The sequence below is a fragment of the Oncorhynchus gorbuscha genome, linkage group LG18, assembly GCF_021184085.1.
Source record: "Oncorhynchus gorbuscha isolate QuinsamMale2020 ecotype Even-year linkage group LG18, OgorEven_v1.0, whole genome shotgun sequence".
Lineage (NCBI taxonomy): Eukaryota > Metazoa > Chordata > Actinopteri > Salmoniformes > Salmonidae > Oncorhynchus > Oncorhynchus gorbuscha.
Genome location: NC_060190.1, coordinates 79,851,719 through 79,873,291, shown reverse-complemented (window position 1 = coordinate 79,873,291; position 21,573 = coordinate 79,851,719). Strand labels below are relative to the sequence as shown.

The window sequence follows — 21,573 nt, the reverse complement described above, 5'->3', positions numbered from 1 at the left end:
GCAGATATTCCAAATAGTTTCTATAATGTCCACAGAAACATGTCAAACGTTTTTTATAATCAATCTTCAGGTAGTTTTTAAAATATATATTCGATAATATATCAACCGAGTGAGTGGCTTTTTCAATAACAGCGGGAGGAACAATGGCGGCTTTACTCAATTGCGCACAAACTCACTCTGAAAGCCCCCACCTATATCCACTTGCGCAATGTGATCGCTCATTTTTCTAAATAAAAGCCTGACACTATGTCTAAAGACTGTTGACACCTTAGGGAAGCCATAGAAAAAGGAATCTGGTTGATATCCCTTTAAATGGACGATAGGCATGCATAGGAACACAGAGGTTTGAAAATAAGAGCCACTTCCTGATAGGATTTTCCTCAGGCTTTCGCCTGCAATATCAGTTATGTTATACACACAGTTTTGGAAACTTTAGAGTGTTTTCTATCCTAATCTGACAATTATATGCATATTCTAGTTTCTGGGGCTGAGAAATAGGCCGTTTCAAATTGGTACATTATTTTAGCCAAAAACAAAAATACTGCCCCCCCCTCAACACTCAACAAGTTAAATCCTTGAGCGGGCCGCCTGAGTGTGTCGGGCCGCCTGAGAGTGTTATCGGGGCCGCCTGAGGTGTTATCGGGCCGCCTATCGGGCCGCCTGAGAGTGTTATCGGGCCCGCCGCCTGAGGGTGAGGTGTGTTATCGGGCCGCCTGAGGGTGTTATCGGGCCGCCTGAGGGTGTTATCGGGCCGCCTGCCGCCTGGGTGTTATCGGGCCGCCTGAGGGTGTTATCGGGCCGCCTGAGTGTGTTATCGGGCCGCCTCGGGCCGCCTGGGTGTTATCGGGCCGCCTGAGAGTGTTATGTCGGGCCGCCTGAGGGTGTTATCGGGCCGCCGTGGCCGCCTGTTATCGGGCCGCCTGAGTGTTATCGGGCCGCCTGAGGGTGTTATCGGGCCGCCTGAGTGTTATCGGGCCGCCTGAGAGTGTTATCGGGCCGCCTGAGGGTGTTATCGGGCCGCCTGAGCCTGAGGGTGTGTTATCGGGCCGCCTGAGTGTTATCGGGCCGCCTGAGAGTGTTATCGGGCCGCCGGGCCGCCTGTGTTATCGGGCCGCCTGAGTGTGTTATCGGGCCGCCTGAGTGTGTTATCGGGCCGCCTGAGTGTGTTATCGGGCCGCCTGAGTGTGGGGCCGCCTGAGTGTGTTATCGGGCCGCCCGCCTCGGGCCGCCTGAGTGTGTTATCGCCGCCTGAGTGTGTTATCGGGCCGCCTGAGTGTGTTATCGGGCCGCCTGAGAGTGACCTAGTTGACCTGTGGTGCCCTGGCTGTGTTTGTTTTGGTGCCCTTGGTTAGTTTGTTGACCTTTTTAAAACAAGGGTTTCTGGGTAAACCCAGAAGGATTTAGAATGAAACTGTTTTGTATTAGTAGACCTTCCTTTGTGTTGTCCCAGAGAGGATTTACTCCACCCGAGAATCACTCCACGTGACATAAGCAGACCGAGTGGGGATTTTTTTGTATGGAGCTCTATGAGAAAGTGTTGAATTATCTGAGGCTTATTTGATCGAATAGAATGTTTAGGCTGTTACAAATGTACTGATACAAGTGGATGCACGTGGCATTCCGTCGTCTTACTTCTGCCTTTTGTTCACACGCGTGTCTGCACTCTCATTGGCTAGAATGGTCCTACCTGATCTCGCCTTTTCCCGCCTGCCTTTCATCTTTGAGGACATATATTTCCATTGTTAGAGCGGTCTCTCGACTATCTTGTCAATATATTGTCCTCCCCGTCCAGTCTTCTGAAGAGTCCTCGTCCAGATCCACAGTGACTTGTTGTGGTGCTCTAGTTAACTTTTTAGTCAACCTGTTAGTTAACCTGTTAGTTAACCTGTTTGTTAACCTGTGCCCTCTCTCCGCTGTTAACCCTGTTGTCCCTGTGTCCTCTCCCTCTAGTCTCCAGGAGCTGAAGAGTCCTCGTCTAGAGCTCCAGATCTACAGTGATATTCCCTTCCAGATGCTGGATAACAACAGCGACCTGGGCTCAGAGAAGATCAGCCACAACCCCTGGAGCCTCCGCTGTCACAGGCAACAGCTCAGCCGCATGAGATCAGAGTCCAAGGACAGGAAGCTCTACAGTATCCCTTTTCTCAGGTTGTTTTACCAACACGATAAGACAGGAGTCAGGAGTACTGCTGGAAGCTCGGTAGAATCACATACAGTCCTAATGGGTGAATGTGGATACAGGATACACTATCATTCTAGGGATCACCATCGAACTTCATGATGAGGAGTCTTGAAACTGACTGACCGAGTCAACCAATGAGGGAAAACATCAGTCTTCCGTGTACACAACCAGATAAATCGAAAAGGCCAAAAGGTATATTAACAGAGGGGAAAGGTCAATCACCACCTTCCGGAGACACCTGAAACCCCACCTCTTTAAGGAATACCTAGGATAGGATAAGTAATCCTTCTCACCCCCCCCCCCCTTTAAGATTTAGATGCACTATTGTAAAGTGACTGTGGATGTCATAAGGTGAATGCACCAATTTGTAAGTCGCTGTGGATAAGAGCGTCTGCTAAATGACTTAAATGAAAATGTTAAATGGGAAAGAGTTGACCACGTTAAGTTATGAAACACTATCCGTGATGAGGGACTGTTTCCCCTCATTGATTTAGTTATTTCAGTTCTCCAGTCACACGTAACCTAACCCGATGTAGAGGGAAGGTGACCGGAGCAACATAAACACCATTACCCTCAGATAGACATCGGTCAAGGTTAGTGTCACAACACTGCCATCATAACATGCACAACATGAACAACAGAGACCCCCCGAATGCTCTGAGGCTCTGACCTGTGGGGGGAAAAAGAGGCAACGCTCCCGTCCCAAACGGAACCCTCCCTGTCTAGTGCACGACTTCAGATCTCTGGTCAAAAAAAAGTAGTGCCCTATATATATATATATATATTTATTTTTTTAACCTTTATTTAACTAGGCAAGTCAGTTAAGAACAAATTCTTATTTTCAATGACGGCCTGGGAACAGTGGGTTAACTGCCTGGTCAGGGGCAGAACGACAGATTTTGTACCTTGTCAGCTCAGGGATTTGAACTTGCAACCTTTCGGTTACGAGTCCAACGCTCTAACCACTAGGCTACGCTGCCGCTGTGTCGCCGACTCGTTTCAGGAGCCAAGGCGTATGTCGCACGTCATTACTTCCCTGGAAAGGCATTTCAACGTTAACATTTATCATCAAAATGTGTTTTTTGTCAGAAATGTCTTCTAGAACATGTTAAGTTTCATGTGCCTTAATAATGAACTCGTATTCCATCTGTAAAAAGTCAGCAACCTTCCCCGCTAGCCATGATTGGCTGAGATAATGAGTGGGCTGGACATGCAGAGAGATGAGTTTGGATTGGTCTGCCATGTATCATTGCTTCTGTCTATAACGTGAGCTGTTCAGTATGTGTTGACAGTCCTTGTCTAACCGCGCCATTTCTAAAAGATATAACGTTAGCCATCGAGAACTACATACGTTTTGCTACTTTTATCAACAACATTTACGCCCCGAATGTAGCAGGCGCTATCGACAAAAGATCAGTTGGAAAAACAGGTCCTGTCCTTTACTGTCAACGTAGTGCCAGGTTCTCCCCTTTACTGTCAAAGTAGTGCCAGGTTCTCCCCTTTACTGTCAAAGTAGTGCCAGGTTCTCCCCTTTACTGTCAAAGTAGTGCCATGTTCTCCCCTTTACTGTCAAAGTAGTGCCATGTTCTCCCCTTTACTGTCAAAGTAGTGCCATGTTCTCCCCTTTACTGTCAGTGCCATGTTCTCCCTTTACTGTCAAAGTAGTGCCATGTTCTCCCCTTTACTGTCAAAGTAGTGTCAGGTTCTGTCCTTTACTGTCAAAGTGTCAGGTTCTGTCCTTTACTGTCAACGTAGTGCCAGGTTCTCCCCCGACCGTATCAAGACAGACCACAGGAACCAAATATTATCAGAAGAAATGTTGTACTGCACATTCTCAGTGTTGGGAATGGAATGTGATGTCCTCGACTTGTGTCTGGTCTAAAGTAGTGCACAGTAGGGAATAGGGTGCCATTTTGGCCACAACCTTAGTCTCTGTCTCCAGTGGCCTAGGAGTGGGTGGTTGAGGCGTTTAGATCAAGTTCACTGTGTACCTGACAGTCTATCTCTACTGCATCCCAAATGGGACCCAATTTCCCAATGGTTCCTGGTCAAAAGTAGTGCACCCTATTCTCTATTGGTCCTGGTCTAAAGTAGTGCACCCTATTCCCTATTGGCCTTGGTCTAAAGTAGTGCACCCTATTCCCTATTGGCCCTGGTCAAAAGTAGTGCACCCTATTCCCTATTGGCCCTGGTCTAAAGTAGTGCACCCTATTCCCTATTGGCCCTGGTCTAAAGTAGTGTACCCTATTCCCTATTGGCCCTGGTCTAAAGTAGTGTACCCTATTCCCTATTGGCCCTGGTCTAATGTAGTGCACCCTATTCCCTATTGGCCCTGGTCTAAAGTAGTGTACTCTATTCCCTATTGGCCCTGGTCTAAAGTAGTGTACCCTATTCCCTATTGGCCCTGGTCTAAAGTAGTGCACCCTATTCCCTATTGGCCCTGGTCTAAAGTAGTGCACCCTATTCCCTATTGGCCCTGGTCTAAAGTAGTGTACCCTATTCCCTATTGGCCCTGGTCTAAAGTAGTGCACCCTATTCCCTATTGGCCCTGGTCTAAAGTAGTGTACCCTATTCCCTATTGGCCCTGGTCTAAAGTAGTGCACCCTATTCCCTATTGGCCCTGGTCTAAAGTAGTGCACTATGAGAGAGGGTGCCATTGCTGACTGTCTTTTTACTTTGTTTAAAGAAAGAAGAGGAGTGCACCGGATACATTCAGTAAACCTTTTTCTAATTTGTTTGAAATGCTTAATAGACATGAGCCCTCCCATGTTAAAGGAAAGTGCGTCCCTCAGTCTGACACCAGCTGCAACGGTAGAAACTACAGGGCAAGTAGCAACTACAGGGCAAGTAGAAACTACAGGGCAAGTAGCAACTACAGGGCAAGTAGAAACTACAGGGCAAGTAGAAACTATGGGGCAAGTAGAAACTACCCTAAGGGCAGATTGGCCACTGTGCTCACACATTCCTGCTCAGTGTTCTGCCCAGTGAGAGGAAAATTGGACATTTTACTGTGACTTGACTCCCACTTGGTTCAAAGCTAAGATTCTCAACTAATAATAATTAAATCTTCAATTGACATAATATAACTTAAAAGTATGCATTAATATACTTGGAAAAAAATAGAATGTAGACAAACAGTGCACTTCTCTAGCTTTCAAAATAATTACATTAAAATGGCTGCATTGTGTCTTCAAAACAGTGCCCCCTGTCAGTCATCTAGGGTTCATACACTCAATTAGTCTCACCATACCATCTGTTTTGTAGATCCAGCTGCATGGGCCAATCATAATGACCTATAGAATTACCCCTAAAGATATGACTGTTGTTCAAAGAATGCTGGAAGGTTCTGGACCAGTACAAATTGGATTGAACTAGCAGATCCGAAACCTTTTTTATAATTTGTTTGCACAGCTGTGATATAAGAGAAAATAAACAGCAGCTGGGAGGTGTTATAATGACTGTGTAGCATTACGACCGGGTGTTATAATGACTGTATAGCATTAAGATGGCTGGGTGTTATAATGACTGTATAGCATTAGATGGCTGGGTGTTATAATGACATAGCATTAAGATGGCTGGGTGTTATAATGACTGTATAGCATTAAGATGGCTGCATCGACTGTGGTTGTTTCTCAACCACACTGCACAGCCCTAAACCACCTGGACAAGAGGAATACCTATGTGAGAATGCTGTTCATCGACTACAGCTCGGCATTCAACACCATAGTACCCTCCAAGCTCGTCATCAAGCTCGAGACCCTGGGTCTCGACCCCGCCCTGTGCAACTGGGTACTGGACTTCCTGACGGGCCGCCCCAGGTGGTGAGGGTAGGCAACAACATCTCCTCCCGCTGATCCTCAACACGGGGCCCCACAAGGGTGCGTTCTGAGCCCTCTCCTGTACTCCCTGTTCATTCCACGACTGCGTGGCCACGCACGCTCCAACTCAATCATCAAGTTTGGACACACAACAGTGGTAGGCTTGATTACCAACAACACGAGGGTTCAGGGAGGAAGGGCTGGAGATTGTCAGGAAAATAATACACTTAAATCTTCAAAACTAAGGAGATGAATATAACTTCAGGAAACAGCAGAGGGCTATCCACATCGATGGAACAGTAGTGGAGAAAAAATACACATCACAGACAAACTGAATTGGTCCACTCACACTGACAGCTTTCAAAATAAGTACATTCAACCTCAGGAGGCTGAAAAAATTGGCTTGTCTTCAAAAGCACTCACAAACTTCTACAGATGCACAATCGAGAGCATCCTGGCGGGCTGTATCACCGCCTGGTACGGCAACTGCTCCGCCCTCAACCGTAAGGCTCTCCAGAGTTTAGTGAGGACTGCACAACGCATCACCGGGGGCAAACTACCTGCCCTCCAGGACACCTACACCACCCGTTGTTACAGGAAGGCCATAAAGATCATCAAGGACATCAACCACCCGAACCACTGCCTGTTCACCCCGCTATCATCCAGAATGCGAGGTGGACAGGTTCTGGGACCAGAGACAAAACAGCTTCTATCTCAAGGCCATCAGACTGTTAAATAGCCAGTTAACATTGAGTGGTTGCTGCAACACACTGTCATTGACAATGAAACTCCAGCCATTTTAATAATGGGAATTGATGGAAATGATTAAATATATCACTAGCCACTTTAAACAATGCTACCTTATATAATGTTACTTACCCTACATTATTCATCTCATATGCATATGTATATAATGACTCTACAACATCGATGCATCCTTATGTAACACATGTATCACTAGCCACTTTAACTATGCCACTTTGTTTACTTTGTCTACACACTCATCTCATATGTATATACTGTATACCATCTACTGATGCTGCTCTGTACCATCACTCATTCATATATCCTTATGTACATGTTGGTATCCCCTTACACTGTGTATAAGACAGTAGTTTTTTTTTGGAATTGTTAGTTAGATTACTTGTTGGTTATCACTGCATTGTTATAATGACATTTCGCTACACTCGCATTAACATCTGCTAACCATGTGTATGTGACAAATAAAATTTGATTTGATTTGGTATTAAGATGGCTGGGTGTTATAATGACTGTATAGCATTACGATGGCTGGGTGTTATAATGACTGTATAGCATTACGATGGCTGGGTGTTATAATGACTGTATAGCATTACGATGGCTGGGTGTTATAATGACTGTATAGCATTATGATGGCTGGGTGTTATCCACTGTGGCATTACGATGGCTAGGTGTTATAATGACTGTGTAGCATTACGATGGCTGGGTGTTATAATGACTGTATAGCATTACGATGGCTGGGTGTTATAATGACTGTATAGCATTACGATGGCTGGGTGTTATAATGACTGTATAGCATTAAGATGGCTGGGTGTTATAATGACTGTATAGCATTAAGATGGCTGGGTGTTATAATGACTGTATAGCATTAAGATGGCTGGGTGTTATAATGACTATATAGCATTAAGATGGCTGGGTGTTATAATGACTGTATAGCATTACGATGGCTGGGTGTTATAATGACTGTGTAGCATTACGATGGCTGGGTGTTATAATGACTGTATAGCATTACGATGGCTGGGTGTTATAATGACTGTATAGCATTACGATGGCTGGGTGTTATCCACTGTGGCATTAAGATGGCTGGGTGTTATAATGACTGTATAGCATTAAGATGGCTGGGTGTTATAATGACTGTATAGCATTACGATGGCTGGGTGTTATAAAGACTGTATAGCATTACGATGGCTGGGTGTTATAAAGACTGTATAGCATTACGATGGCTGGGTGTTATAATGACTGTATAGCATTACAATGGCTGGGTGTTATAATCACTGTGGTATTAAACAGGCTGGGTGTTATAATGACTGTATAGCATTACGATGGCTGGGTGTTACCCACTGTGGTATTAAACAGGCTGGGTGTTATAAAGACTGTATAGCATTACGATGGCCGGGTGTTATAATGACTGTATAGCATTACGATGGCTGGGTGTTATAATGACTGTATAGCATTACGATGGCTGGGTGTTATAATGACTGTATAGCATTACGATGGCTGGGTGTTATCCACTGTGGGATTACGATCCTCTACACATCTACAGTTTACGGACTTAGTTATTGGTCTTCAAAATCCGTTTTCAAAGTTCCAAGCAACTTGACACTCAGTGGGGCAGTGCTTGAGTTAGTTGTGTATAGATAGTCTGTAGATTTTTTAATTTTTTAATTTTACCTTTATTTAACTAGGCAAGTCAGTTAAGAACAAATTCTTATTTTCAATGACGGCCTAGGAACAGTGGGTTAACTGCCTGTTCAGGGACAGAACTACCCATCCCGGATCCGGGAGCGTTGTCATCAACTACAGTAATTATCATAACGCAACGGACAAAAAAACGGACAAAAAATATTTTCTAGAAAATATTCATATTCATGAAATCTAGTGAAACACAGTTTAGCTTTTTGTTAATCACCCTGTCATCTCAGATTTTTAAATTATGCTTTACAGCCAAAGCAAGACAAGCATTTGTGTAAGTTTATCGATAGCCTAGCATAGCATTATGCCTAGCTAACAGCAGGCAACCTGGTCACGAAAATCAGAAAAGCAATCAAATTAAACCGTTTACCTTTGATGAGCTTCGGATGTTTTCACTCACGAGACTACCAGTTAGATAGCAAATGTTCCTTTTTTCCCAAAATATTATTTTTGTAGGCGAAATAGCTCCGTTTGTTCTTCACTTTTGGCTGAGAAATCGACTGGAAATTGCGGTCATGAAAACGCCCAAAAATATTCCAAATTAGCTCCATAATATCGACAGAAACATGGCAAACGTTGTTTATAATCAATCCTCAAGGTGTTTTTCAAATATCTATTCGATAATATATCCACCGGGACAATTGGTTTTTCAGTAGGAGCGAAAGGAAAAATGGCTACCTCTGTCTATTACGCAATAATTACTCTGAGAGCCCTCAGCCGGAGACTTACGCAATGTAGGCGCTTACACTCATTCTTCAACATAAAGGTGTGAAACTACGTCAAAATGCTGTAGACACCTTAGGGAATACGTAGAAAAAGGAATCTGGTTGATAGTCCATTCACTACTCAATAGGGATGCATCGGAACGCAGGGTCACTTCCTGATTGGATTTTTCTCAGGCTTTCGCCTGTAATATCAGTTATGTTATACTCACAGACAATATTTTTACAGTTTTGGAAACTTTAGAGTGTTTTCTATCCTAAGCTGTCATTTATATGCATATTGTAGCATCTGGTCCTGACAAAATTGCCCGTTTTACTTTGGGAATGTTCTTTTTCCAAAAATGAAAATAGTGCCCCCTAGATTCAACAGGTTATTAAGAACAAATTCTTATTTTCAATGACAGCCGAGAAACAGTGGGTTTAATTGCCTGTTCAGGGGCAGAACGACAGATTTGTACCTTGCCAGCTCAGGGATTTGAACTTGCAACCTTCGGGTTACTAGTCCAACGCTCTAACCACTAGGCTACCTTGCTCGCCCCTACACTCTAACCACTAGGCTACCCTGCCTCCTCTACACTCTAACCACTAGGCTACCCTGCCTCCTCTACACTCTAACCACTAGGCTACCCTGCCTCCTCTACACTCTAACCACAGGCTAGCCTCTCTCTAACCCTGTCTACCCCTCCTCTACACTCTAACCACTAGGCTACCCTGCCGCCTCTACACTCTAACCACTTGTCTACCCTGCCTCCTCTACACTCTAACCACTAGGCTACCCTGCCGCCTCTACACTCTAACCACTAGTCTACCCTGCCTCCTCTACACTCTAACCACTTGTCTACCCTGCCTCCTCTACACTCTAACCACTAGGCTACCCTGCCGCCTCTACACTCTAACCACTAGTCTACCCTGCCTCCTCTACACTCTAACCACTAGGCTACCCTGCCGCCTCTGCCTAACCACTTGTCTACCCTGCCTACTCTAACCACTAGGCTACCCTGCCGCCTCTAACCACTAGGCTACCTGCCGCCTCTCTAACCACTAGGCTACCCTGCCGCCCTCTCTAACCACTAGGCTACCCTGCCGCCTCTACACTCTTAACCACTAGGCTACCCTGCCGCCTCTACACTCTTAACCACTAGGCTACCCTGCCGCCTCTACACTCTTAACCACTAGGCTACCCTGCCGCCTCTACACTCTTAACCACTAGGCTAGGCTGCCGCCCGGACTTACACTATTTCTACAAAGTGTTTGAGTCGGTAAGCTCTGAACCCAGGAAGATATACGCTCTAATAGACACACCGTCAGAACAAGAGGAAATGCCCTCTTGGACCGAGGGTGACACGGATTTGAAGTAGCAGTCAGAACTATCTCATAACGTTAGTCCAACTGAACCTCCACCACAGTCTTAGGACCTCTCCCCTGAATGAACGTTACTTTGACTGTTTAGCTAATTCCTTGTTCAGGAAGAGAGAGAGCGAGAGCGTTGTTCTCCTTGACCTCTGACCCCTCCTAGAGTTCCTGCTCCTGGAGAACGTGGTCCATCACTTCAGCTACCCGTGCATCCTGGACCTGAAGATGGGCACGCGGCAGCACGGGGATGATGCCTCGGAGGAGAAGGCAGCCAGGCAGATGAAGAAGTGTGAACAGAGCACCTCCGCCACGCTGGGGGTGCGAGTCTGTGGAATGCAGGTGAGGGCTGTCCTACTTCTTGTTTGTTTACCATTTCTTAATATTGATGTTTTTCCACTAAAGGCTTTTTAGACAGCTGACGCAAACACCCACATTTTCTTCAGGAAATTGTGACCTTCTGTTAAACTTTATTTCACATGGAAGTCTCATTGAGGTTAGGTCTTATGCAAGGGATACCAAGCCAAGAAGACATGTCAACGAACTCTCATGCTCCCTAATATTCAATGGATGCATTATGCTTAACATATGTACCATCAATTATATACATTAGGGCAAAAAAGTATTTAGTCAGCCACCAATTGTGCAAGTTCTCCCACTTAAAAAGATGAGGCCTGTAATTTTCATCATAGGTACACTTCAACTATGACTGACAAAATTAGAATAAAAATCCAGAAAATCACATTGTAGGATTTTTAATGAATTTTTTTGCAAATTAAGGTGGAAAATAAGTATTTGGTCAATAACAAAAGTTTATCTCAATACTTTGTTATATACCCATTGTTGGCAATGACAGAGGTCAAAAGGTCTTCACAAGGTTTTCACACACTGTTGCTGGTATTTTGGCCCATTCCTCCATGCAGATCTCCTCTAGAGAAGTGATGTTTTGGGGCTGTTGCTGGGCAACACGGACTTTCAACTCCCTCCAAAAATGTTCTATGGGGTTGAGACCTGGAGACTGGCTAGGCCACTCCAGGACCTTGAAATAATGCGAGTTGAGTTTTTACCAAAATGTTCGATTTTGTTTTCATCTGACCATATGACATTCTCCCAATCTTCTTCTGAATCATCCAAATGCTCTCTAGCAAACTTCAGACGGGCCTGGACATGTACTGGCTTAAGCAGGGGGACACGTCTGGCACTGCAGGATTTGATTCCCTGGTGGCGTAGTGTGTTACTGATGGTAGGCTTTGTTACTTTGGTCCCAGCTCTGTGCAGGTCATTCACTAGGTCCCCCCGTGTGGTTCTGGGATTTTTGCTCACCGTTCTTATGATCATTTTGAACCCACGGGGTGAGATCTTGCGTGGAGCCCCAGATCGAGGGAGATTATCAGTGGTTCCTACTAAGCCATAGATTCTGAGGTTCTCTCTAGACACAGTAGCTCCTACTACGCCATAGATTCTTTACTTGCGTCTCTATATTTCTCCTAACACCTAGGCTCAGACAAAAAACCCACGGCAGTAACCAGAGCCGGACAGAAGGGAGAATGGTGAATGTCCTATCAACTGGAATGGAATAGATGCTTTATTGTCCATTCGATTGGAATTGAAATGAATCTTTCACCTTTATTCCAACACTCCCAGACACACGTTTAGAAGCAACACATTAATTACAGAGGGACTGACTGTCTGTTTGCAATGTAGAGCCTAGAACAGCAGCATAGACAGGACAATGGCCACAGCATTTATCCTCCATCAAGCTTCAAAAGGCCTTCTCTCCTCCTCCATTTATACTGTGATAAATCAGATTGATGATTCACCAGTGTTCTCATGTCTTTGATGTCCTCTCTGTCTGTCTGTTTTAATGGTAGAGGTCGAACCTCTCTGTCTGTCTGTTTTAATGGTAGAGGTCTAACCTCTCTGTCTGTCTGTTTTAATGGTAGAGGTCTAACCTCTCTGTCTGTCTGTTTTAATGGTAGAGGTCGAACCTCTCTGTCTGTCTGTTTTAATGGTAGAGGTCTAACCTCTCTGTCTGTCTGTTTTAATGGTAGAGGTCTAACCTCTCTGTCTGTCTGTTTTAATGGTAGAGGTCTAACTCTCTGTCTGTCTGTTTTAATGGTAGAGGTCTAACCTCTCTGTCTGTCTGTTTTAATGGTAGAGGTCTAACCTCTCTGTCTGTCTGTTTTAATGGTAGAGGTCGAACCTCTCTGTCTGTCTGTTTTAATGGTAGAGGTCGAACCTCTCTGTCTGTCTGTTTTAATGGTAGAGGTCGAACCTCTCTGTCTGTCTGTTTTAATGGTAGAGGTCGAACCTCTCTGTCTGTCTGTTTTAATGGTAGAGGTCGAACCTCTCTGTCTGTCTGTTTTAATGGTAGAGGTCTAACCTCTCTGTCTGTCTGTTTTAATGGTAGAGGTCTAACCTCTCTGTCTGTCTGTTTTAATGGTAGAGGTCTAACCTCTCTGTCTGTCTGTTTTAATGGTAGAGGTCTAACCTCTCTGTCTGTCTGTTTTAATGGTAGAGGTCTAACCTCTCTGTCTGTTTTAATGGTTGAGGTCTAACCTCTCTGTCTGTCTGTTTTAATGGTAGAGGTCGAACCTCTCTGTCTGTCTGTTTTAATGGTAGAGGTCGAACCTCTCTGTCTGTCTGTTTTAATGGTAGAGGTCGAACCTCTCTGTCTGTCTGTTTTAATGGTAGAGGTCGAACCTCTCTGTCTGTCTGTTTTAATGGTAGAGGTCGAACCTCTCTGTCTGTCTGTTTTAATGGTAGAGGTCTAACCTCTCTGTCTGTCTGTTTTAATGGTAGAGGTCGAACCTCTCTGTCTGTCTGTTTTAATGGTAGAGGTCTAACCTCTGTCTGTCTGTTTTAATGGTAGAGTCTAACCTCTCTCTGTCTGTCTGTTTTAATGGTAGAGGTCTGTCTGTCTGTCTGTCTGTTTTAATGGTTTTATGGAGGTCTAACCTCTCTGTCTGTTTTAATGGTAGAGGTCTAACCTCTCTGTCTGTCTGTTTTAATGGTAGAGGTCGAACCTGTCTGTCTGTTTTAATGGTAGAGGTCTAACCTCTCTGTCTGTCTGTTTTAATGGTAGAGGTCTAACTCTCTGTCTGTCTGTTTTAATGGTTGAGGTCTGTTTTAATGGCAACTAATCTCTCTGTCTGTCTGTTTTAATGGTAGAGGTCTAACCTCTCTGTCTGTCTGTTTTAATGGTAGAGGTCTAACTCTCTGTCTGTCTGTTTTAATGGTAGAGGTCTAACTCTCTGTCTGTCTGTCTGTTTTAATGGTAGAGGTCTAACCTCTCTGTCTCTCTGTCTGTCTGTTTTAATGGTAGAGGTCTAACTCTCTGTCTGTTTTAATGGTAGAGGTCTGTCTGTTTTAATGTTTTAATGTCTAACCTCTCTGTCTGTCTGTTTTAAGAGGTCTAACCTCTCTGTCTGTCTGTTTTAATGGTAGAGGTCTAACCTCTCTGTCTGTCTGTTTTAATGGTAGAGGTCTAACCTCTCTGTCTGTCTGTTTTAATGGTAGAGGTCTAACCTCTCTGTCTGTCTGTTTTAATGGTAGAGGTCTAACCTCTCTGTCTGTCTGTTTTAATGGTAGAGGTCTAACTCTCTGTCTGTCTGTTTTAATGGTAGAGGTCTAACCTCTCTGTCTGTCTGTTTTAATGGTAGAGGTCTAACCTCTCTGTCTGTCTGTTTTAATGGTAGAGGTCTAACTCTGTCTGTCTGTCTGTCTGTTTTAATGGTAGAGGTCTAACCTCTCTGTCTGTCTGTTTTAATGGTAGAGGTCTAACTCTCTGTCTGTCTGTTTTAATGGTAGAGGTCTAACCTCTCTGTCTGTCTGTTTTAATGTATTTTATTTGTTTTTTTTGACCAGGTACCTCTCTGTCTAGTTTTAATGGAGAACACTCTGTTATTTAACCAGGTAACCTCTCTGGCCTGTTTTAAGTTGAGAACTCTGTCTGTTGTTTTAACCAGGTAGGTCTCTGTTTTAATGAGAACACTGTCTGTCTGTTTTAACCAGGTACCTCTGTCTGTCTGTTTTAATGGTTGAGAACTCTGTCTGTTGTTTTAACCAGGTAGAACCTCTGTCTGCTAAGTTGAGAACTCTGTCTGTTTTATTTAACCTGTCTGTAGGTTTTAAGTTGAGAACTCTGTCTTTGTTTTAACCAGGTAGGTCTGTAGTTTTAATGAGAACACCTGTTATTTAACCAGGTCAAACCTCTGGTCTGTTTTAATGGTTGAGAACACTCTGTCTGTCTGTTTTAACCAGGTAGGCTAGTTGAGAACACCTTTATTTAACCAGGTAGGCTAGTTGAGAACACCTTTATTTAACCAGGTAGGCTACCTCTGTTGAGAACACCTCTCTGTCTGTCTTTATAATTAAGCAGGTAGGTCTGTTGTTTTAAGAACACCTTTGTTTAACCAGGTAGGCTAACCTCTCTGTCTGTCTGTTTTAAGAACACTGTCTTTATTTAACCAGGTAGGTCTGTCTGTTTTAAGAACACTGTCTGTCTGTTTTAACCAGGTAGGAACCTCTCTGTCTGTTGAGAACACCTTTATGTTTTAACCAGGTAGGACCTCTCTGTCTGTTGTTTTAAGAACACCTTTGTTTTAACCAGGTAGGTCTGTTTTAAGTTGAGAACACTGTCTGTTGTTTTAATGGTAGGCTAGTTGAGAACACCTCTCTGTCTGTTATTTAACCAGGTAGGTCTAGTTGAGAACACCTTTGTTTTAACCAGGTAGGCTGTTTTAATGGTTGAGAACACTGTCTGTTATTTAACCAGGTACCTCTCTGTCTGTCTGTTTTTGAGAACACTGTCTTTATTTAACCTGTTTTAATGGTAGGCTAAGTTGAGAACACCTTTATTTAACCAGGTCGAAGGCTAGTTGTTTTAAGAACACCTGTTATTTAACCAGGTAGGTCTAGTTGAGAACACCTTTATTTAACCAGGTAGGTCTAGTCTGAGAACACCTTTTTTTTAACCAGGTAGGCTACCTCTCTGTCTGAGAACACTCTGTCTGTTTTAACCAGGTAGGCTGTCTGTTGAGAACACCTTTATTTAACCAGGTTAGGCTGTCTGTTTTAATGAGAACACTCTGTTGTCTGTTTTAACCAGGTAGGCCAGTTGAGAACACCTTTATTTAACCAGGTAGGGTCTGTCTGTTTTGAGAACACTCTGTTATTTAACCAGGTAGGCTACCTCTCTGTTGAGAACACTGTCTGTTTTAATGGTTTTAACTGTCAGGTAGAACCTCTCTGTCTGTTTCAATGGTTGAGAACACTCTGTTATTTAACCAGGTACCTCTCTGGTCTGTTTTAGTTGAGAACACCTGTTATTTAACCAGGTAGGTTTTAATGTATTTGAGAACACCTTTATTTAACCAGGTAGGCTAGTTGAGAACACCTTTATTTAACCAGGTAGGCTAGTTGAGAACACCTTTATTTAACCAGGTAGGCTAGTTGAGAACACCTTTATTTAACCAGGTAGGCCAGTTGAGAACACCTTTATTTAACCAGGTAGGCCAGTTGAGAACACCTTTATTTAACCAGGTAGGCCAGTTGAGAACACCTTTATTTAACCAGGTAGGACAGTTGAGAACACCTTTATTTAACCAGGTAGGCTAGTTGAGAACACCTTTATTTAACCAGGTAGGCTAGTTGAGAACACCTTTATTTAACCAGGTAGGCTAGTTGAGAACACCTTTATTTAACCAGGTAGGCTAGTTGAGAACACCTTTATTTAACCAGGTAGGCTAGTTGAGAACACCTTTATTTAACCAGGTAGGCTAGTTGAGAACACCTTTATTTAACCAGGTAGGCTAGTTGAGAACACCTTTATTTAACCAGGTAGGCTAGTTGAGAACACCTTTATTTAACCAGGTAGGCTAGTTGAGAACACCTTTATTTAACCAGGTAGGCCAGTTGAGAACACCTTTATTTAACCAGGTAGGCCAGTTGAGAACACCTTTATTTAACCAGGTAGGCCAGTTGAGAACACTTTTATTTAACCAGGTAGGCTAGTTGAGAACACCTTTATTTAACCAGGTAGGCTAGTTGAGAACAGCTTTATTTAACCAGGTAGGCTAGTTGAGAACACCTTTATTTAACCAGGTAGGCCAGTTGAGAACACCTTTATTTAACCAGGTAGGCTAGTTGAGAACACCTTTATTTAACCAGGTAGGCTAGTTGAGAACACCTTTATTTAACCAGGTAGGCTAGTTGAGAACACCTTTATTTAACCAGGTAGGCTAGTTGAGAACACCTTTATTTAACCAGGTAGGCTAGTTGAGAACACCTTTATTTAACCAGGTAGGCTAGTTGAGAACACCTTTATTTAACCAGGTAGGCTAGTTGAGAACACCTTTATTTAACCAGGTAGGCTAGTTGAGAACACCTTTATTTAACCAGGTAGGCTAGTTGAGAACACCTTTATTTAACCAGGTAGGCTAGTTGAGAACACCTTTATTTAACCAGGTAGACTAGTTGAGAACAAGTTCTCATTTACAAATGTGACCTGGCCAAGATAAAGCCAAGATAAAGCAAAGCAGTTTGACACAAACAACATCACAGAGTTGCACATGGAAACAAACAAAACATAGTCAATAATATAGTAGGAAAGAAAGTCTATGTACAGTGACATGCAAATTAGGTAAGATAAGGCAATAAATAGGCCATGGCGGAGAAGTAAATTACAAAATAGCAATTAAACACTGGAATGTTAGATGTGCAGAAGATGAATTTGCAAGTAGAGATACTGGCATGCAAAGGAGCAAGATGCATATTAAATACAGTATGGGGTTGAGGTAGTTGGATAGGCTGTTTACAGATGGGCTATGTACAGGTGCAGTGATCTGTGAGCTGCTCTGACAGCTGGTGCTTAAAGTTAGTGAGGGAGATATGAGTCTCCAGCTTCAGTCATTTATTTTTTTGCAGTTCGTTCCAGTCATTGGCAGAGAACTGGAAGGAAAGGTGGCCAAAGGAGGAATTGGCTATGGGTGTGACCAGTGAAATATACCTGCTGGAGTTCGTGCTACGGGTGGGTGTTGCTATGGTGACCAGTGAGCTGAGCTGAGGCGGGCTTTACCCAGCAGAAACTTGTAGATGACCTGGAGCCGGTGGGTTTGACGACGATTATGAAGCGAGGGCCAACCAACGAGAGCGTACAGGTCTCAGTGGTGGGTAGTATATGGGGCTTTGGTGACAAAATGGATGGCACTGTGATAGACTGCTTCCAATTTGTTGAGTACAGTGTTGGGGGCTATTTTGTAAATGACATCGATGAAGTCGAGGATCGGTAGGATGGTCAGTTTTACGAGGGTATGTTTGGCAGCGTGAGTGAAGGATGCTTTGTTGCGATATAGGAAGCCGATTCTAGATTTAATTTTGGATTGGAGATGCTTAATGTGAGTCTGGAAGTAGAGTTTACAGTCTAACCAGACACCGAGGTATTTGTAGTTGTCCACGTATTCTATGTCAGAACCGTCCAGAGTAGCAATGCTGGACAGGCGAGCAGGTGCAGGCAGTGATCGATTGAGTAGCATGCATTTAGTTTTACTAGCATTTAAGAGCAGTTGGAGGCCACGGAAGGAGAGTTGTATGGCATTGAAGCTCGTTTGGAGGTTGGTTAACACAGTGTCCAAAGAAGGGCCAGAAGTATACTGAATGGTGTCGTCTGCGTAAAGGTGGATCAGAGAATCACCAGCAGCGAGAGCGACATCATTGATGTATACAGAGAAGAGAGCCGGCCCGAGAATTGAACCCTGTGGCACACCCTATAGAGACTGCCAGAGGTCCGGACAACCTGCCCTCCGATTTGACACACCAAACTCTATCGGAGAAGTAGTTGGTGAACCAGGCGAGGCAGTATTTTGAGAAACCAAGGCTGTTGTGTCTGCTGATAAGAATGTGGTGATTGACAGAGTCGAAAGCCTTGGCCAGGTCGATGAATACGGCTGCACAGTAATGTCTCTTATCGATGGCGGTTATGATGTCGTTTAGAACCTTGAGCGTGGCTGAGGTACACCCATGACCAGCTCTGAAACCAGATTGCATAGTGGAGAAGGTAGGGTGGGTTTCGAAATGGTCAGTAATCTGTTTGTTAACTAGGCTTTCAAAGACCTTAGAAAGACAGGGTAGGATAGATATAGGTCTGTAGCAGTTTGGGTCTAGAGTGTCACCCCCTTTGAAGAGGGGGATGACCGCGGCAGCATTCCAATCTTTGGGAATCTCAGACGATACGAACGAGAGGTTGAACAGGCTAGTAATGGGGGTTGCAACAATTTCGGCAGATCATTTTAGAAAGAGAGGGTCCAGATTGTCTAGCCCGGCTGAATTGTAGGGGTCCAGATTTTGCAGCTCTTTCAGAACATCAGCTATCTGGATTTGGGTGAAGGAGAAATGGGGTTTGTCTTGGGCGAGTTGCTGTGGGGAGTGCAGGGCTGTTGACTGGGGTAGGAGTAGCCAGGTGGAAAGCATGGCCAGCTGTAGAAAAATGCTTATTGAAATTCTCAATTATAGTGAATTAACATGCAGGGCTTGACATTAACCTGTTTGTCCTTCAGACAAGGTGATTGAAAATGTTGTACAAAATAAAATGCATTTTTCCCATTCCATTATTACAGAGAATTAGACACATGATGCTACCCTCTGCCTATTAGCTACTTAGGTTATTCAATCCTGTCTCAAAATAAAACACGGTCTTTACCTGACTCGCTTTTCAATTAAACGTTTTGTGCTCTTGTAGGAGGCAATCACTCCCATTGCTGATTAGATTATCTATAACTGGGCTAGTAACTCACTAACTAGCAACGGATATGAACAAAATGTGCACACATGGCTACATGCAGCTCTTTGATCTCAAAACAAGTACAACTACTCATCTGATCACGACCACTCATGCTGTAAACACAGTCCAGTGCATCTACTCACGACCACTCATGCTGTAAACACGGTCCAGTTCAAAGTAAATGGCACAGATCCATTTTGACAATGGTCAATTTGCATATAGGCCTACTGCAGCTCTGATTGGTTAGCTACACTGTGTAGTGTATATGGGCCACATGTAATCTCTGTTCTTTCTGTGGTTCTATGGTCCAGGTGTACCAGATGGATACGGGCCACTATCTGTGCAGGAACAAGTACTACGGCCGCAGCCTGTCCATCGAGGGATTCCGCCACGCTCTCCACCAATACCTGCACAACGGGGCGTCGCTCAGGAAGGACCTGTTTGAACCCATGCTGTGTAAACTACGCAGCCTGAAGGCCGTTCTGGAGAAACAGACCACCTACCGCTTCTATTCCTCCTCCCTGCTCATCATCTATGAGGGGAAGGAGCCTGAGCTGGCCCACGTCTGGCAGAAAGCACCACGGCTTGTACCACAGCCAGCCGCTGAGATGCCCTCAGAGAAGGAGGAGGTGGTGCTGGTCAACCCAGGAGTAGGAACTGCTGTCCAGGGACCGGGTTTGGTATTGGGTCTCCAAACGGTCCAGAGACCGACCGAAGAACCCCTCCAGCTCCCCCAGGCTCTCCTACCACCACCACACTGCCCCCCCACCCCTCCACAGCCACAGCAGCCTCCCTCGGACCCTCACGGCCCCCATCGTCTTCCACCCCGCCCCTCCAGCCCCAGCATCAGTGTGGACGTCCGCATGATAGACTTTGCCCACAGCACCTTCAAAGGTTTCCGTGACGACCAGACGGTGCACGACGGGCCGGACCGAGGCTACGTGTTTGGATTGGAGAGCCTCATCAAGATCCTGGAGGGCATAAGGGAGGAGAACCTGTAGCGGTAGCACCTGGGACTGACACATAGGATGTGTCTCAAATGGTATCCCCCATTCCCTTTATAGTGCACTACTTTAGACCAGGGCCCACAGGTCTCTTTGGCCAGGACCCACAGGGCTCTTTGACCAGGGCCCACAGGGCTCTTTGACCAGGGCCCACTTGGCTCTTTGACCAGGGCCCACTTGGCTCTTTGACCAGGGCCCACTTGGCTCTTTGACCAGGGCCCACAGGGCTCTTTGACCAGGGCCCACAGCGCTCTTTGACCAGGGCCCACAGGGCTCTTTGACCAGGGCCCACAGGGCTCTTTGACCAGGGCCCACAGGGCTCTTTGACCAGGGCCCACAGGGCTCTTTGACCAGGGCCCACAGGGCTCTTTGACCAGGGCCCACAGTAGTGCACTATGTAGGGAATATGGTACCATTTGGGACGTATCGATGGCCATCTTTCAGGAGAAGAGAACCTGTAGCTGTAACCTGACACATCTTCAGATCTCTCCACCCTCCTCATCCTCCTCCTCTCCCTAAGTGCTACTACCCTGTCCTTCATGATTATATCTGGAGAAAGAAAGAAAAGCTCAAAATTAATATGAAACGAGAAGAACCTGAGTGATGGAGTGGAAGGCTACTGTCTTGACTGTAAAGGTTAAAGGTCATGACCGTAAAGGTTAAAGGTCATGACATTAGGCTGTTAAGGTCACTCTGACTGTTGTGCTCCTTCTAGGGTTGACTCATGAGAAACGTACAGGGAGCATCTACAGTCCTGTTATATCCTCTCTGCTAGGGTTGACTCGTGAGAAACGTACAGGGAGCATCTACAGTCCTGTTATATCCTCTCTGCTAGGGTTGACTCATGAGAAACATACAGGGAGCATCTACAGTCCTGTTATATCCTCTCTGCTAGGGTTGACTCATGAGAAACATACAGGGAGCATCTACAGTCCTGTTATATCCTCTCTGCTAGGGTTGACTCATGAGAAACGTACAGGGAGCATCTACAGTCCTGTTATATCCTCTCTGCTAGGGTTGACTCATGAGAAACATACAGGGAGCATCTACAGTCCTGTTATATCCTCTCTGCTAGGGTTGACTCATGAGAAACATACAGGGAGCATCTACAGTCCTGTTATGTCCTCTCCTCCCGGACAGAGATGGCTGCCATTCCTCTGAAGGAAAACAGAGGGGCAATGTCTGTTTGCCTTGTGGGTTTGTCGCCGCTATGTGGCCAGCTGAAGTATTGCAGGGTTTGGTTTGAAAGTAAAGCTGCCACTGCTCA

The 21,573-nt window shown here is 44.8% G+C and overlaps 1 protein-coding gene across 1 annotated transcript in view; it reads left to right on the top strand.

Annotated features, from left to right (window-relative positions):
• LOC124003496 (inositol hexakisphosphate kinase 1-like) overlaps positions 1-20,472 on the top strand; it is a 65,517-nt gene extending 45,045 nt beyond the window's left edge. Inside the window, 5 exon segments of the mRNA XM_046311783.1 lie at positions 1,951-2,132; positions 10,690-10,865; positions 19,614-19,977; positions 20,082-20,151; positions 20,153-20,472. Coding sequence (XP_046167739.1) covers positions 1,951-2,132; positions 10,690-10,865; positions 19,614-19,977; positions 20,082-20,151; positions 20,153-20,303 — 943 coding nt within the window. The 3' untranslated portion in view covers positions 20,304-20,472.
• The last annotated feature ends 1,101 nt before the right edge of the window (positions 20,473-21,573 follow it).